Source organism: Cannabis sativa, chromosome X (assembly GCF_029168945.1).
Source record: "Cannabis sativa cultivar Pink pepper isolate KNU-18-1 chromosome X, ASM2916894v1, whole genome shotgun sequence".
In the NCBI taxonomy this organism is placed as follows: domain Eukaryota; kingdom Viridiplantae; phylum Streptophyta; class Magnoliopsida; order Rosales; family Cannabaceae; genus Cannabis; species Cannabis sativa.
The window spans coordinates 54,299,054-54,315,222 of record NC_083610.1 but is presented as its reverse complement, the minus strand read 5'-3'; the positions used below and the strand labels follow the sequence as shown (position 1 = coordinate 54,315,222).

At 28.1% G+C, this 16,169-nt stretch overlaps 1 protein-coding gene across 1 annotated transcript; it reads right to left on the bottom strand.

The window, feature by feature from the left end:
* Positions 1-236: 236 nt before the first annotated feature.
* Positions 237-13,594, bottom strand: LOC115722422 (uncharacterized). The gene is made up of 2 exons (XM_061106520.1): positions 13,196-13,594; positions 237-1,692 (listed from the first exon to the last, which is right to left on the bottom strand). The coding sequence occupies exons 1-2, from the start codon at positions 13,551-13,553 to the stop codon at positions 1,484-1,486; spliced, it is 567 nt and encodes a 188-aa protein (XP_060962503.1). The 5' UTR covers positions 13,554-13,594; the 3' UTR covers positions 237-1,483.
* Positions 13,595-16,169: the final 2,575 nt, after the last annotated feature.

Genomic DNA, 16,169 nt, shown 5'->3' with positions numbered 1-16,169 from the left:
GTAATTATGAAATAAAAAAAAAATTACAACTATTATAAGTAAATAGATAAAAAATAATCAAATCTATAGAAAAAAAAAATATTAATTTTTGGATATTTATGTAAAGTTGATCAATTGAATATATATATATATATTTATATATAAATATATAAAATTAATTGAGTAAGGTATTCAATTGCCCCTACAAAGAGAAATATTAATTTTAGACAAATCGATGTGAATGAAAAAATATTTTACTTGTAGTATTTTTTTAATGAAATATAATATATATTGTGTTTACTTGTAGTTAATAAGTATAATACTCACATAGTTTGTAAACAATGTGAGACTCTTACAAAATATATGTATATATACATTACTTAGAAGACATATTATAAAATAAATAAAATATTAATAGATAAATAGTAAAAAAATGTTCATAAGATGACATCTCATTTGATTTATATTTTTCTTTATATATTGAGAAAAAAAAATAACGTTTAGTTTCATTTTAATAATTTAGTTTGAATATGTTTTTGGCTATTAAAAATATAGAATTATATATATAATCTTGAAATAAAATTAACTCATAATAAATTGTATATTATTATTATATATTACATCAAATATAAAAAACTTATAAAACAAATATTTATTAGATAATTACTTTTAAAAATATAAATTATGAAATGTATATTAAATGAAAGATAAAAAACTATAAGACATTAAAAATAAGATAATAAAAACTCATAGGGTAAGAAATTAATCAACCACCCATAAACAAAAATACTTTTGGATGAATTAATATGACATAAAAAGAATAATATTTATAACCTACATGGATGATGCCTACATCATTTATAAACAATGTGGGACATTTAGTTTCATGTGTTTTTGTAGTTGTTTTCTAAATAAAATAGAAAAAATTCACAAAATTTTAAAAATAGAATAAAAAAAATCTAAGATGTCACATAAACTTATTTTGTGCTTTCCTTTATATTATATATAGATAATAATAATTTATTATAGCCAAATATTTATATTAGTAAAAATATTAATATTACTTCATTTGCAATAAATATTCCATTTAATTTTTACTCTTACAAAATAAATTACATTTAATTAACTCCATAAAATAACACACATTAAATATATTAACTAAATTATACTAATTTTAAGAATTAGTATACTCGTCCCATAGGTGCTTAATTAATGCATTTTGAAGTTTAATGTGGCTTCTTTATCTTTAATTTTTCTATGTCGAGCGAGAAATTCTTGGAATCGAACATTGTCATCACCCACCATCTCAACTTTTGGACTAGGCATTTCAACTCGTTCTTCAATAGTTGCATTAACATCACGTTCATCCTCTACTATCATATTATGCATGATAATACACTAAGTCATTACGTCATGTAATATTTTTTTATTCCATAAGCGTGCTGGTCCTGCCACAATTGCAAATCTTGATTGCAATACTCCAAAAGCACGTTCGACATCTTTTCTACATCCTGCTTGTTTCATTGCAAATAATTTTTTTTGGACCCCGTGGCTCATGAATACTTTGAACCAGAGTAGACCATTTTGGAGATATACCATCAGCTAGATAGTAGCCCATATTGTACGATTTTCCTTTAATGACATAATTAGCTGGTGGAGCTATACCTTCAGCAAGATTAGCAAAAAGATGGGATGTCTCCAACACATTAATATCTTTATTAGTGTTGGAATTTATTTTACCAGGATCTTAGATCTACTCACAAGTATGTTGTTTAAACACCCTAAATATGAACTTTCTAAAACGATAAATTAAACACATCTAAAGTTAAGAAAACCTTACATTGATGCAGCAGAATTAATGTCTCCTTCCACTCAGATCTCTAACCCTTGTATCCTTTCTGTAGCAGAGTATAATCAAGATCTGAGCCCGAATGTCCTTCTTCTTCAAGTTTGATCCTTCACAGTCTTCCAATCTATGATTGAGTTACTGCTTGCTGTATGTGGGTACTCACTCTTTCACTAAGGTCGAAATTTGATGAAGGGAAAAGAAGAGAGAGGGTTTCGGCCAGGTATAGAAAGCGGGGAAGGCTCAGTTTTTCTGAAGAGAGAAATTTCTGTCAGAAAGGCTTGTGAAAACTTGTTATTTGACTGAGCCATCACTTTCTATTCATAGGCAACTACTAGGTTTACGTTAGGAATTATTTGGCATTAAAATAATGAAAATATTAATTTGAAAAAACCTCAATAAGTGGCCGGCCATGGTGTTATGGTGGGCCCCACTTGATTTTGCAGTTTTATCAAATTTTACTTCTATTTTCTCAAAAACGCCAATTTTCCAAGGGCATTTTACATAAATGTATACATTTTTTTAAATAATTACAAAAAATGTGCAAAAAAACACAATTTTAAAAATGCACATATTTGAAAACATATTTACAAAATTTCATACAAATTCTTAATTAAATTATAATAGATATATTAATGATTCAACTTTCTATATTTAGATTTGTATAACTATTTGTATAACTATTTTCTTATTATGTTTTGTTGTGTATGGTATTGTAATATTTTTTTAATATTGCTTATATGTTTTTAGTGTTTTTTTTAAATTTATATATGTTTTTGTTAAACTTGATGGGTTGTTTTTGTTTATTTTTTTAATGTATTTTTTTGGTGGAAGAATTATTCATGCTCCATCTATAAAGGTCCTTTTTTCTTTTTGGTATTTTTATCTTTGTTAGTTTTTTTTTTCTTTTGTTTTTTTTTTTGTGGTGTTTCCTATTATGTTTTGTTGTGTATCGCATTGTAATATTTTTTTAATATTGTTTATTTGTTTTTAGTGTTTTTTTTTTAAAAAAAAAATTTATATATGTTTTTGTTAATCTTGATGGGTTGTTTTTGTTTATTTTTTTAATGTATTTTTTCGGTAGAAGAATTATTCATGCTCCATCTATAAATGTCCTTTCTTTGGTATTTTTTATCTTTGTTAGTTGTTTTTTTTCTTTTGTTGTTTTGTGGTTTTTTTATTATGTTTTGTTGTGTATCGTGTTGTAATATTTTTTTAATATTGTTTATTTGTTTTTAGTATTTTTTTTTTTAATTTATATATGTTTTTGTTAAACTTGATGTGTTGTTTTTGTTTATTTTTTAATGTATTTTTTTCACTTTTTATTATTAATTTAAAACTGTTTATTATTTTTAATCGTTAATTATTTTTTTATTTTATATTTAAAATATTACATCTGTATATTTTAAATATTATTGTTTATAATTAGAATCTTATTATGTTTTTTAATTATTAATATATAAATTTTGTTAATTAGTAGGCTTACTCATTAATATCATATCAATTAGTCATAAAAAATAGTTATACAAATCTAAATATAGAAAGTTGAATCATTAATATATCTATTATAATTTAATTAAAAATATGTATGAATTTTTGTAAATATATTTTCAAATGTGTACATTTTTAAAATTGTGTTTTTTTGCACATTTTTTGTAATATAATTGTTTTTGTTGTACACTAATGAAAAAAACCCTATTTTCCAATTCTAACCTTTTAAATGCCAAAATTAATTATTTAATAACTAAAATAGATTATTAAATAATATTGTCATTTAATTTAATTATTAATTAGACATATAAAGTCCATTAATAAGTAAATAAACCTAGAAACTCTTTTCTTTACAATTTCACCCCTGCTTAGTGAAAATTCATAAAATTAGATATAGTCTAACTTTAGAATTATAATTGATCAATCACGAATCAATTAATGAGTCTTACAAGCAGAATGTTCTCAACTAGAATGGGGACCATGGATCTATATGCTGAGCTTCCAATAAGTGAACCAAATTTACCAAGTAAATTCCTACTTATTAATTCTTCGTTGAATCCACTCTTAGAACTTAGAATTGCACTCTCAGACTTATATAAAGCATATTGTATGTTCCACGATATCAATATGCTATCTCATTTAACCATTGTTATAATCTTATTGTGATTTAAAGATCCTCTATATAGATGATCTACATCGAGATGGGATTTCTTTACCGTTCTCACCCCTCAATGTATTTTTTCCCCTTAAAACACTTAGCTACTTGTAAATGGTGTTTAGTGATCTAATGATTAGTCAGTTAAACAAGAGCTCATCCATTTACTTCTATTTGCTAAGCTCAAAGGGAATCATCACTTTACTTCTATACACCATTAGAAGCTATAGATTCCATATTTATGTTCAGGACTCCCACTCAATCATACTATCATGTTCCCAAAATATACGTATCACCCTGACCTAAAAGTAGGCTTAACTAATAAATCAAAGAACATGAATAGCACTCCTGAGTTGAGCCCAAGCATATCAGGATTTAGATTCTTTTAATCTTAAGATCAACTACTGATATTGACTTGAAAAGATATATATAACGGTAAGTTTGTAATATCTTAACTTAGTTGCAATATCGGTCCAGTCCAATGTATACTCCATACATTCGAAACTAGTATACTTTACTAATGTCTTGGAAAGAACATAACACTTACTCCAAGTGTAAGTACACATCATCGCTGATTATCACATTAGTGTAAATCCAATAACACTGATGAAACAGGGACCAATTCTTTTGATTCATATGATCACAATCACATTCCACTGTGTTGACGATACTGTAATTGTGAATAAACATATGATCTGGATTTAACTGATTCTGTGTGTAAATGTAATAAACATATTCAAACCATTAGCATGTAGAATTCATGCAAACATCAATCACTTCAAATTTCTTATATTGATAACTAATCAGATTGTAAAGAGTTTTATTTAGGGCATAAAACCCAACAAACTCCCACTTGCACTAATATAAAACAAACTGTGCAAATAGGTCAATCTGATGTCTTGATCTTCAGATCAAGTGTAGTATATTTGAATCCACCCAAACTTCTGGAAACTAGTTCATAAATACACTTATGAAACATCCTTTACTATATGCTTTACTCATCAAGGGATACTGAAATCTTTACTGATTTAAAAGTACATCTGAATTAACAGAAGACATATCTCTCATATTTTAAAATATGTAATTGAGATAACACAGTGTAGACTTTTCTTCAGCAATATAACTTTTTGGTATTTTCGAATAGACAAAGTTATAATTCTTCTCTGGTAGAGCTTGAATTATTATTCAATTATTCCTCCACCCCCAAAGTAAGCACCATCTCAAGATCTCGAAATTAGATGGTGAGATACAAGGACAACTGATACACAGTTCCTTAATATCTAACATATAGATCACTTTCATAAATCTTTCTTGAATATCTTCTAATGTTCCCTATTTGATTACATCCCAGATAGCTCCCACTCAATAGCATATGTCTGGTTAAATAATACTTTTAACCTCTGATTGTTTAGAGAGTTATCTAGTTGTGACTTTTGTATTAGTCTGAATCATTAAGTTAAGACTAAGTCATCAACATAGCAGACCAGTATTTGAAGTGAAAAAATACATGCCAGAGATAAAGTAATCAAAATTAAGATACCATCAAATTTTATGAGGATTTAGAATTCTAGGTTCAAGTCATTCGAATGGACTGAACTAGAGTTCTTTATCTTATTCTCATAATTCTGATAAGCTATTCCTATCCATGTGAATGGTTAGATTTGCTTTTCAGTAGTGTTCTTAAGTACCTATCACAAGTATCAACCTAATGAAGATGGGTATAGAATTTTAAAATTCTCCCACTCAATTAAGGTAGTGTGAAACTTTAACAAAGAACTTTTATAGGTATCAAAACTTTTACTTACAACTGTAAAAACGAAATGGAACATACAATCAAGATCAAGAATTTATATTGATAATAGCTGACTCATTATATTACTTCCATGTTTAAAGAAGATATGTGTTACATAGGGAATTGTGGAATAGACTTCACCCCTAAGAATATAGAGATTATGATCCACCCCTAAAGGTTGTAAAGATCATGATTCTCTTAGTGTGATAGAGTTTATGTGGAGTTGAATACTATCCAGAGTTCTATTAGATATAAAAGATCGTTGAACTGCACAGTTTTCTTAACTTTTCTCCACCCCTATCAGATCAAAAGATCTCTTTTTTTTTTTTATTAAACAAATTCTTAATAATTGTATTAGAATTAACAATTATTAATAAACATATAAATAGTTTCTAGTGTATTTATTATAACTCTATGAAGAGTTGTAAATATAATAGAATTTGCATCAATAATAAAAACACTTACACATACAAACATATAAATATAATGTGGTAATAATTGATGAAGATAAAATAAATGAAGCTCATTCTCATAGATTGCAAATTTCGAAAATTAAAAACTTTATTAATAATAAAAATAAATGTATTGCAACAATATGAGAAAAACAGGAATAAATATCCCTAACTAAAATTTGAAATCCAAATTGTCTTTAAACTAAAACAATTAATTCAAAAATAAATTGAAGAGCTTCATCTTCATCTGGACGATTTCACCCTTGGTCCAGCTTTCTGATCCAACTCATCTGAGTTCAAGTAGCTTGGCCTATAAGAAGAAGAAAACAAATAAACAAAGTTAGTCCAGAATCATAAATCCAATTGGATAATAATTCACTAAAACTCTTAAAGTTTATAAAGAGAAATACCTTGTTTCTTTGCAAGAAGTTTAGGACATTGGGGTTTCCAATGACCTTTTTCATTGCAGTAGAAACACTTTCCTTTTAGTGTAGCATCAGCAGAAGGAACAGCCTTTTTATTCTTCATGGCTTTTGTTCGCTTCTTGGTGTTCTTCCACTTCTTCTTTGATTTGGGCTTCGAAGCAGAGGCAACCTTTGCTTCAGGTTTCATCGTCCCATTACCATTTCCAGGATTATGAGGTTTACTCCCTTTCTTCATGGGTCCTCCAATCAAATTTTCATAAGTTTGAAGGTCATTGACTAATTCATGAAAGTCAATTTCCTTCTTATTCATGACATAATTTGATGTGTATGGTAGAAATGCTGGAGTCAGGCTATTCAAGATAAGACTTACTTGAGTAGCACTATCCATTTCAGCACCATGATCCTGGGCTTCTTGGAAATAACTTGACATAAGGAGAACATGGTCACACACGTTTTGATGAGGTTCCATCCGTGCATTAATGTACTTCTTAGTCGCGTCAAAGCGTGACTGAAGTGATGCCTTGCCGAATAGCTCATTTAACTTCGTCATAACTTCAGCAGCCTTCTCGGTTTTAGAAAATCGAGTTTTGAGGGTGTCAACCATGCTAGAAAGCATAAAGTATAGAGCTTTATCATTTGCTTTCTGCCAACGCTCATACTTTTCTTTCACAGCTTTGGAAGCATTGTCCCCAGGCACTTCAAGTGACAGCTCAGTTAAAACAAACAAGGCACTTTCTCCTATGAGAGCAATGTTAATGTTCTCATTCCACTTATTAAAGTTAGATCCATTCAACTTGTTTTCAGTAAACAGTGATAACATGGGATTCATTTTGATAATACAAGATACTACAAAATAATAGAAATCAACAAATAGAAATTAATAATGGTTTAACACAAAATCAATTCAGAAATTATAAGCACATAGCAAGTAGGAATGATATGAGAAAATACTTAAAAAATTCAATCCTAAATAATTTCCAAGGTTTTTCAACAAACTGATATCAGTGTTCCGTTTAGGCGAGAGTCAAAGCTATCATCTATTGAATAGAGTTGTCAGCTCATCTAAAATGTTAAACATTCTAGCAACCTTTTATTCGATCAAGATTGGAATCCAGCGTTGTCCCGTTTAGGCGAGAGTCAAGGCTATTCTATCTCGTGAGCTTCTACCATTGTTTCGCAATTTGCAAGTCAAATATGGTCGCCACCATTAGGGTGATCTATACCATATAAAACACTTACAAACTACTTATCATTCGAGATTAAACGGTGCGAAATTGCTAATGAACGTTCCTCCATTAGGGAGGATTACTCACTAAAACAAACGCGATGTAAAACCCACAATGGAGATCGAATATCTTAATAATAATAAAGCTCATTCTTTAAAATGTATTTTCTTTATTATTCTAATAAATAAATTTTCATTAAATTCGAAATTTAGAATTAAAATTCAAAAATAAGAATTTAATATAATATTTATAAAATTATACTTAGATGGTGATTGAAATAAAATTAATTATTTCCATCTTAGTAATAATCTCAAATATAAATATTAAGGAAATTAATTTAAGTTGAATTAAACTTGATTAATTAGCAACTTAAAAATTTCCTTGAGAATATATTTATTGAGTTTGAAAATTTAAAGTATATAAAAAAAATATACAATTTTCGAAAATAATAATAAAAATTAGAAAAGAAATACTTCAAGCAAAAATATCACCTATCTAGATTTTCTTTTGACTAGTTAATTCAATTTCTAATAATATATATATTTTTAAATTTCTTTTATTATAAATTAATCAATACATGAAAAAACCATTGATTTAAGTTGGCCCAAGAATTAATTAAAATAAATAATTAATTTACAACTCAATCTATTTTTCAAGATAAATTCGAAAAATATTGCATAAATAAAAGGCAATTTTTGAAATTGATTAAGAAAATAAAGGAAAAATATATATATTTTGAAAATTATTTAAATTTAAGTTGAAAAATTAAATTTCAACCTAAAAATAATTTTCTATTTAATTAAGTGTCATGAAAAATAAATATTTAAGTATCATGATGAAAATCAACTTAGATATTTAAATTTTCAAGTTAATTAAATGTATTAAATTCAAGAAATAAATAATTAAGTGTAGAGAAGGCTTAATTATTAATTTCTAGTTTAATACTAGGAAAAATATATTTAAATAAAATTGTACCAAAATTAATTATTTAAATAATTAATTTAACAAAGTATATTATTTTCCTATTTAAATATTAGAAATAATAAGTAGTCTAGAAATAACTATCTAGAAAACATCTTATTTGACTAAGTATCTTTTCAACAGAAATTTGAAAAATATCTAATTTAAGTTATATAGAAAAAATCTAAAACTTAAATAATTTCAAATTTAGATTTAATTAAATATCAAAATTAAGTTATAACCACTTAATTTGAAGATATCTTTTTAAGTTAATATTCGAAAAGATATTAACCTAAAAAATATCTAAAAATATTCCATTTTAAGTTAATATTCGAAAAGATATTAACTTAAAAAATATCTTAAGAATCTTTAATAACTAATGCCTAGGATTCCTCAACTTAATTTTAAATTTAAATAAAATATTCAAATTTAAGTTAGATCAGAAAAATCAGTTGATACAACTAATTTATAACTTAAATAGGAATATTTAATTAAATAAGCTTCAGAAAGAATCTAGTTAGTTAAAATTTTTTATTTAATTAAATACAAGAAAAATACAAATAGTTTTGTCTAGAAGTAATATCTAAAACTAAAGGTGTTTTTCTTAAAATTAACTTTAAAATATTAAAATGAAAATAAATTTCATATATTTTAAAAGTAAATTATGTTGCTAATTCAATTTTATTAGGTCAAACTAATATAATTAACCTAGTATAGTTATTCAAATCAGGCAAATGGGCCTTCACAATTGGGGTAGTTCATGTGAGGGGGTGCTGGGTTCAGTATGTCGTACCCACTTCTATGACTCCCAACTCTCACACAAGGCCCAAAAGAGAGGAATTTAACCTTAAAATCAATAACTGTTATTAATTGAATAGGTCCAATAACTAATTGGACCTAAATAAAATCTATCATATTGTGACATTTTATTTAGCAACAACCTATATGCATCTATATAATAAAATAAATACATAGGCTCACACAGGTACACACTTGGATGGATCCTATCATGTTGCTAGGTCATACACAGATGAAAGAAGATTGTAAAATCTACCTGTTACAAATTATTAACTTGACCAAGGGAGCCATCAGATCATTAGATCTGGCAAAAAGTAACCATGGCTATTTGCAATCAAGTAATAATAGGTTTTGAAAACTTACACACAAGCTAAAACCACATACTCCTGCAACAAGGTTAGCTGGATAGTTGGAAGTAGGATTTATTTAATTTTAAATAAATAAATTTCGAAAATTAAAGTAATTAAATAAATAAATAAAATAAATATTTTATTTTGAAAAATAAAATAAATAATAATATTAATTTATTTTTCGAAAAATAAAAATAAAATTAAAATTTAATTTTCAAAAATAAAAAAAAATATTTATTTAAATTTCAAAATTATAAAAAAAATATTTAAAATTAAACCTACAATTTTGAAAAATTAGGTTTCAACCAACCTAAATATCATTTCAAAAAATTTGCTAACTATTTTTAAAAATTAAATGTTATTTTATAAGTAAAAATTAAATAAAAAATTAGAAAAGATAAATTAAATATCTTTTTCAGATTTTAAATTTAATTTAAATAAATAAAATAACAAAATTTAAAAGTTAGCAAAATATCTTACATCTATTTAAAATTACATGATTATAGTTATCTTATTTTAAATTTAAATAAGGTCAAAATATTTAAAAAAGAATTTAATTTAAAAAATTTAATATCTGACCTTAAATTTAAAAATAAGATAAGATATAATCAAATTTAAAAATAAGATAAATAATTAAGCAAAAAGATAGATATTTACTAATTTCAAATTCAAATTACACTAATATCTTGAATTAAATTTAAAAAATATTAAATTAATTCATTATGATAATTAGAGTTGAATTAGGAATAGTAAATCTATAAATACAAAACTACACAGAAAATCGGAAGTTAATTCCATGAAAAAGCATGAAAAAACGAAGAAAAACGAAAATTTTGGGAGCTGTACGGACAGTATGCCAAGCATACTGTCCGCGCGCGCGTCCCAGGGTGACAGCCGAGAAAACTCGGCGGAACAGTGGAACTTGCAGCCTATGTGCGCACGGAATGGGATGTCATCAGACATCCGCGTGCGTGATTCAGACAAAAACCTGTCTGAACACGCGTATGACCGAGAAAATCTAGGTTGCGCGCGCGTGTAGGTGCTTAGTCACCTTATCTTTTTTCGAATCTTCAAAAAATTATAACTAATTCAAATTAAATCGAAATTGAATTCTGTAAAAAAGTAACTTGCTTAATTTTTTCCATACTATCCAATAAAAATAATTCCAGAAACAAAATTTCAATTATTTTTTACGAAAATTCACAAACATCAATCAATCATCATATAACACTCAATACAACATGAAACCATCCAAATAACAAACAATCGTTTTAAAGTCCAAATTTCATGCAAGTAAATCAATTACCATGGCTCTAAAGCCAGTTGTTGGAATTTATTTTACCAGGATCTTAGATCTACTCACAGTTATGTTGTTTAAATACCCTAAATATGAACTTTCTAAAACGATAAATTAAACACATATAAAGTTAAGAAAACCTTACATTCATGCAGCGGAATTAATGTCTCCTTCCCCTCAGATCTCTAACCCTTGTATCCTTTCTGTAGCAGAGTATAATCAAGATCTGAGCCCGAATGTCCTTCTTCTTCAAGTTTGATCCTTCACAGTCTTCCAATCTATGATTGAGTTACTGCTTGCTGTGTGTGGGCACTCACTCTTTCACTAGGGTCGAAATTTGATGAAGGGAAAAGAAGAGAGAGGGTTTCGGCCAGGTATAGAAAGTGGGGAAGGCTCAGTTTTTCTGAAGAGAGAAATTTCTGTTAGAAAGGCTTGTGAAAACTTGTTATTTGACTGAGCCATCACTTTCTATTTATAGGCAACTACTAGGTTTAGGTTAGGAATTATTTGGCATTAAAATAATGAAAATATTAATTTGAAAAAACCTCAATAAGTGGCCGGCCATGGTGTTATAGTGGGCCCCACTTGATTTTGCAGTTTTATCAAATTTTACTTTTATTTTCTCAAAAACGCCAATTTTCCAATTCTAACCTTTTAAATGCCAAAACTAATTATTTAATAACTAAAATAGATTATTAAATAATATTTTCATTTAATTTAATTATTAATTAGACATATAAAGTCCATTAATAAATAAATAAACCTAGAAACTCTTTTCTTTACAATTTCACCCCTGCTTAGTGAAAATTCATAAAATTAGACATAGTCTAACTTTAGAATTATAATTGATCAATCACGAATCAATTAATGAGTCTTACAAGCAGAATGTTCTCAACTAGAATGGGGACCATTGATCTATGTGCTGAGCTTCCAATAAGTGAACCAAATTTACCAAGTAAATTCATACTTATTAATTCTTCGTTGAATCCACTCTTAGAACTTAGAATTGCACTCTCAGACTTATATAGAGCATATTGTATGTTCCACGATATCAATATGCTATCTCATTTAACCATTGTTATTCTTATTGTGATTTAAAGATCCTCTATATAGATGATCTACATCGAGATGGGATTTCTTTACCGTTCTCACCCCTCAATGTATTTTTTCCCCTTAAAACACTTAGCTACTTGTAAATGGTGTTTAGTGATCTAATGATTAGTCAGTTAAACAAGAGCTCATCCATTTACTTCTATTTGCTAAGCTCGAAGGGAATCATCACTTTACTTCTATACACCATTAGAAGCTATAGATTCCATATTTATGTTCAGGACTCCCACTCAATCATACTATCATGTTCCCAAAATATACGTATCACCCTGACCTAAAAGTAGGCTTAACTAATAAATCAAAGAACATGAATAGCACTATTGAGTTGAGCCCAAGCATATCAGGATTTAGATTCTTTTAATCTTAAGATCAACTACTGATATTGACTTGAAAAGATATATATAACGGTAAGTTTGTAATATCTTAACTTAGTTGCAATATCGGTCCAGTCCAGTGTATACTCCATACATTCGAAACTAGTATACTTTACTAATGTCCTGGAAATAACATAACACTACTCCAAGTGTAAGTACACATCATCGCTGATTATCACATTAGTGTAAATCCAATAACACTGATGAAACAGGGACCAATTCTTTTGATTCATATGATCACAATCACATTCCACTGTGTTGACGATACTGTAATTGTGAATAAACATATGATCTGGATTTAACTGATTCTGTGTGTAAATGTAATAAACATATTCAAACCATTAGCATGTAGAATTCATGCAAACATCAATCACTTCAAATTTCTTATATTGATAACTAATCAGATTGTAAAGAGTTTTATTTAGGGCATAAAACCCAACAATTAGATCCCGGTAGACCAAAATATGCATGCCATATCCAAAGATCATAGTCAGCTACAACCTCAAGAATAATAGTTGGTGATCCACTACGACCCGCATATTGTCCTCCCCAAGTTGTTGGGCAATTTTTCCACTTCCAGTGCATACAATCTAAACTACCCAACATTCTTGGAAAACCTCGTCGTTCACCAATGTGGAGTAGCCTTGCAACGTCATCAGCTTCAGGTGATCGAAGATAGCGACTTCCAAACACCTCCACAACAGCACGACAAAATCGTTTCAAACTTTCTAAAACTGTAGATTCGCCTATTTTAATGTATTCATCAGTAGCATCTGCTGGTACATCATATGCCAACATTCGAAATACAGATGTTAGTTTTTGTAAACCCGATAATCTGAGTTTACCAATACCATCCCTTCATTGGACAAAGTAGTCATTGTGCATTGTTATTGCATCGAAAATACGAAGGAATAAAGAACGACCCATCCGAAATCGTTGCCGAAACATCGACTCTAGAAATCAAGGATTCTCTGCAAAATAGTCACTAAAGAGATTGTGATCAGCATTTTCCCGATCACTGTTGATAACTGTATGACCAGGATAGACAACTACTAGGTTTAGGTTAGGAATTATTTGGCATTAAAATAATGAAAATATTAATTTGAAAAACCTATTTAAGTGGTCGGCCATGGTGTGTTATTGGGCCTCACTTAATTTTGCAGTTTTATCAAATTTTATCTCTATTTTCTCAAAAACGCCAATTTTCTAATTCTAACCTTTTAAATGCCAAAACTAATTATTTAATAACTAAAATAGATTATTAAATAATATTGTCATTTAATTTAATTATTAATTAGATATATAAAGTCCATTAATAAATAAATAAACCTAGAAACTCTTTTCTTTACAATTTCACCCCTACTTAGTGAAAATTCATAAAATTAGACATAGTCTAACTTTAGAATTATAATTGATCAATCACGAATCAATTAATGAGTCTTACAAGAAGAATGTTCTCAACTAGAATGGAGACCATGGATCTATATGCTGAGCTTCCAATAAGTGAACCAAATTTACCAAGTAAATTCCTACTTATTAATTCTTCGTTGAATCCACTCTTAGAACTTAGAATTGCACTCTCAGACTTATATAGAGCATATTGTATGTTCCACGATATCAATATGCTATCTCATTTAACCATTGTTATTCTTATTGTGATTTAAAGATCCTCTATATAGATGATCTACATCGAGATGGGATTTCTTTACCGTTCTCACCCCTCAATGTATTTTTTCCCCTTAAAACACTTAGCTACTTGTAAATGGTGTTTAGTGATCTAATAATTAGTCAGTTAAACAAGAGCTCATCCATTTACTTCTATTTGCTAAGCTCGAAGGGAATCATCACTTGACTTCTATACACCAGTAGAAGCTATAGATTCCATATTTATGTTCAGCACTCCCACTCAATCATACGTATAACCCTGACCCAAAAGTAGGCTTAACTAATAAATCAAAGAACATGAATAGCACTCCTGAGTTGAGCCCAAGCATATCAGGATTTAGATTCTTTTAATCTTAAGATCAACTACTGATATTGACTTGGAAAGATATGTATAACGGTAAGTTTGTAATATCTTAACTTAGTTGCAATATCGGTCCAGTCCAATGTATACTCCATACATTCGAAACTAGTATACTTTACTAATGTTCTGGAAAGAACATAACACTTACTCCAAGTGTAAGTACACATCATCGCTGATTATCACATTAGTGTAAATCCAATAACACTGATGAAACAGGGACCAAAACTTTTGATTCATATGATCACAATCACATTTCACTGTGTTGACGATACTGTAATTGTGAATAAACATATGATCTGGATTTAACTGATTTTGTGTTTATGAATGTAATAAACATATTAAACATATTAAACCATTAGCATGAAAAATTCATGCAAACATCAATCACTTCTAATTTCTTATATTGATAACTAATCAGATTGTAAAGAGTTTTATTTAGGGCATAAAACCCAACAAACTCCCACTTGCACTAATATAAAACAAACTGTGCAAATAGGTCAACCTGATGTCTTGATCTTCAGATCAAGTGTAGTATATTTGAATCCACCCAAACTTTTGGAAACTAGTTCATAAATACACTTATGAAACATCCTTTACTATATGCTTTACTCATCAAGGGATACTGAAATCTTTACTGTTTTAAAAGGACATCTGAATTAACAGAAGACATATCTCTCATATTTTAAAATATGTAATTGAGATAATACAGTGTAGACTTTTCTTCAGTGATATAACTTTCTGGTATTTTCGAATAGACCAAGTTATAATTCTTCTCTGGTAGAGCTTGAATTATTATTCAATAATTCCTCCACCCCCAAAGTAAGCACCATCTTATAGAAATCGAAATTAGATGGTGAGATACAAAGACAACTGATACACAGTTCCTTAATATCTGACATATAGATCACTTTCATAAATCTTTCTTGAATATCTTCTAATGTTCCCTATTTGATTACATCTCAGATAGCTCCCACTCAATAGCAGATGTCTGGTTAAATAATACTTTTAACCTCTGATTGTTTAGAGAGTTACCTAGTTGTGACTTTTGTGTTAGTCTGAAACTTTAAGTTAAGACTAAGTCATCAACATAGCAGACTAGTATTTGAAGTGAAAAATACATGCCAGAGATAAAGTAATCAAAATTAAGATACCATCAAATTTTATGAGGATTAAGAATTCTTGGTTTCAGTCATTCGAATGGACTGAACTATATCTTATTCTCATAATTCTGATAACCTATTCCTATCCATGTGAATGGTTAGATTTGCTTTTCAGTAGTGTTCTTAAGTACCTATCACAATTATCAACCTAATGAAGATGGGTATAGAATTTTAAAATTCTCCCACTCAATTAAGGTAGTGTGAAACTTTAACGAAGAACTTTCAAAG

What these genes read in the sequence shown, in the direction of transcription:
- LOC115722422 (XM_061106520.1), bottom strand. Translation starts at nt 13,553, where the DNA reads ATGTTGGCATATGATGTACCAGCAGATGCTACTGATGAATACATTAAA. An exon ending in TGGTCTACCGGGATCTAATT is followed by an intron (nt 1,693 to 13,195) that starts GTTGGGTTTTAT and finishes ACACTAATAAAG; the next exon opens with ATATTAATGTGTTGGAGACA.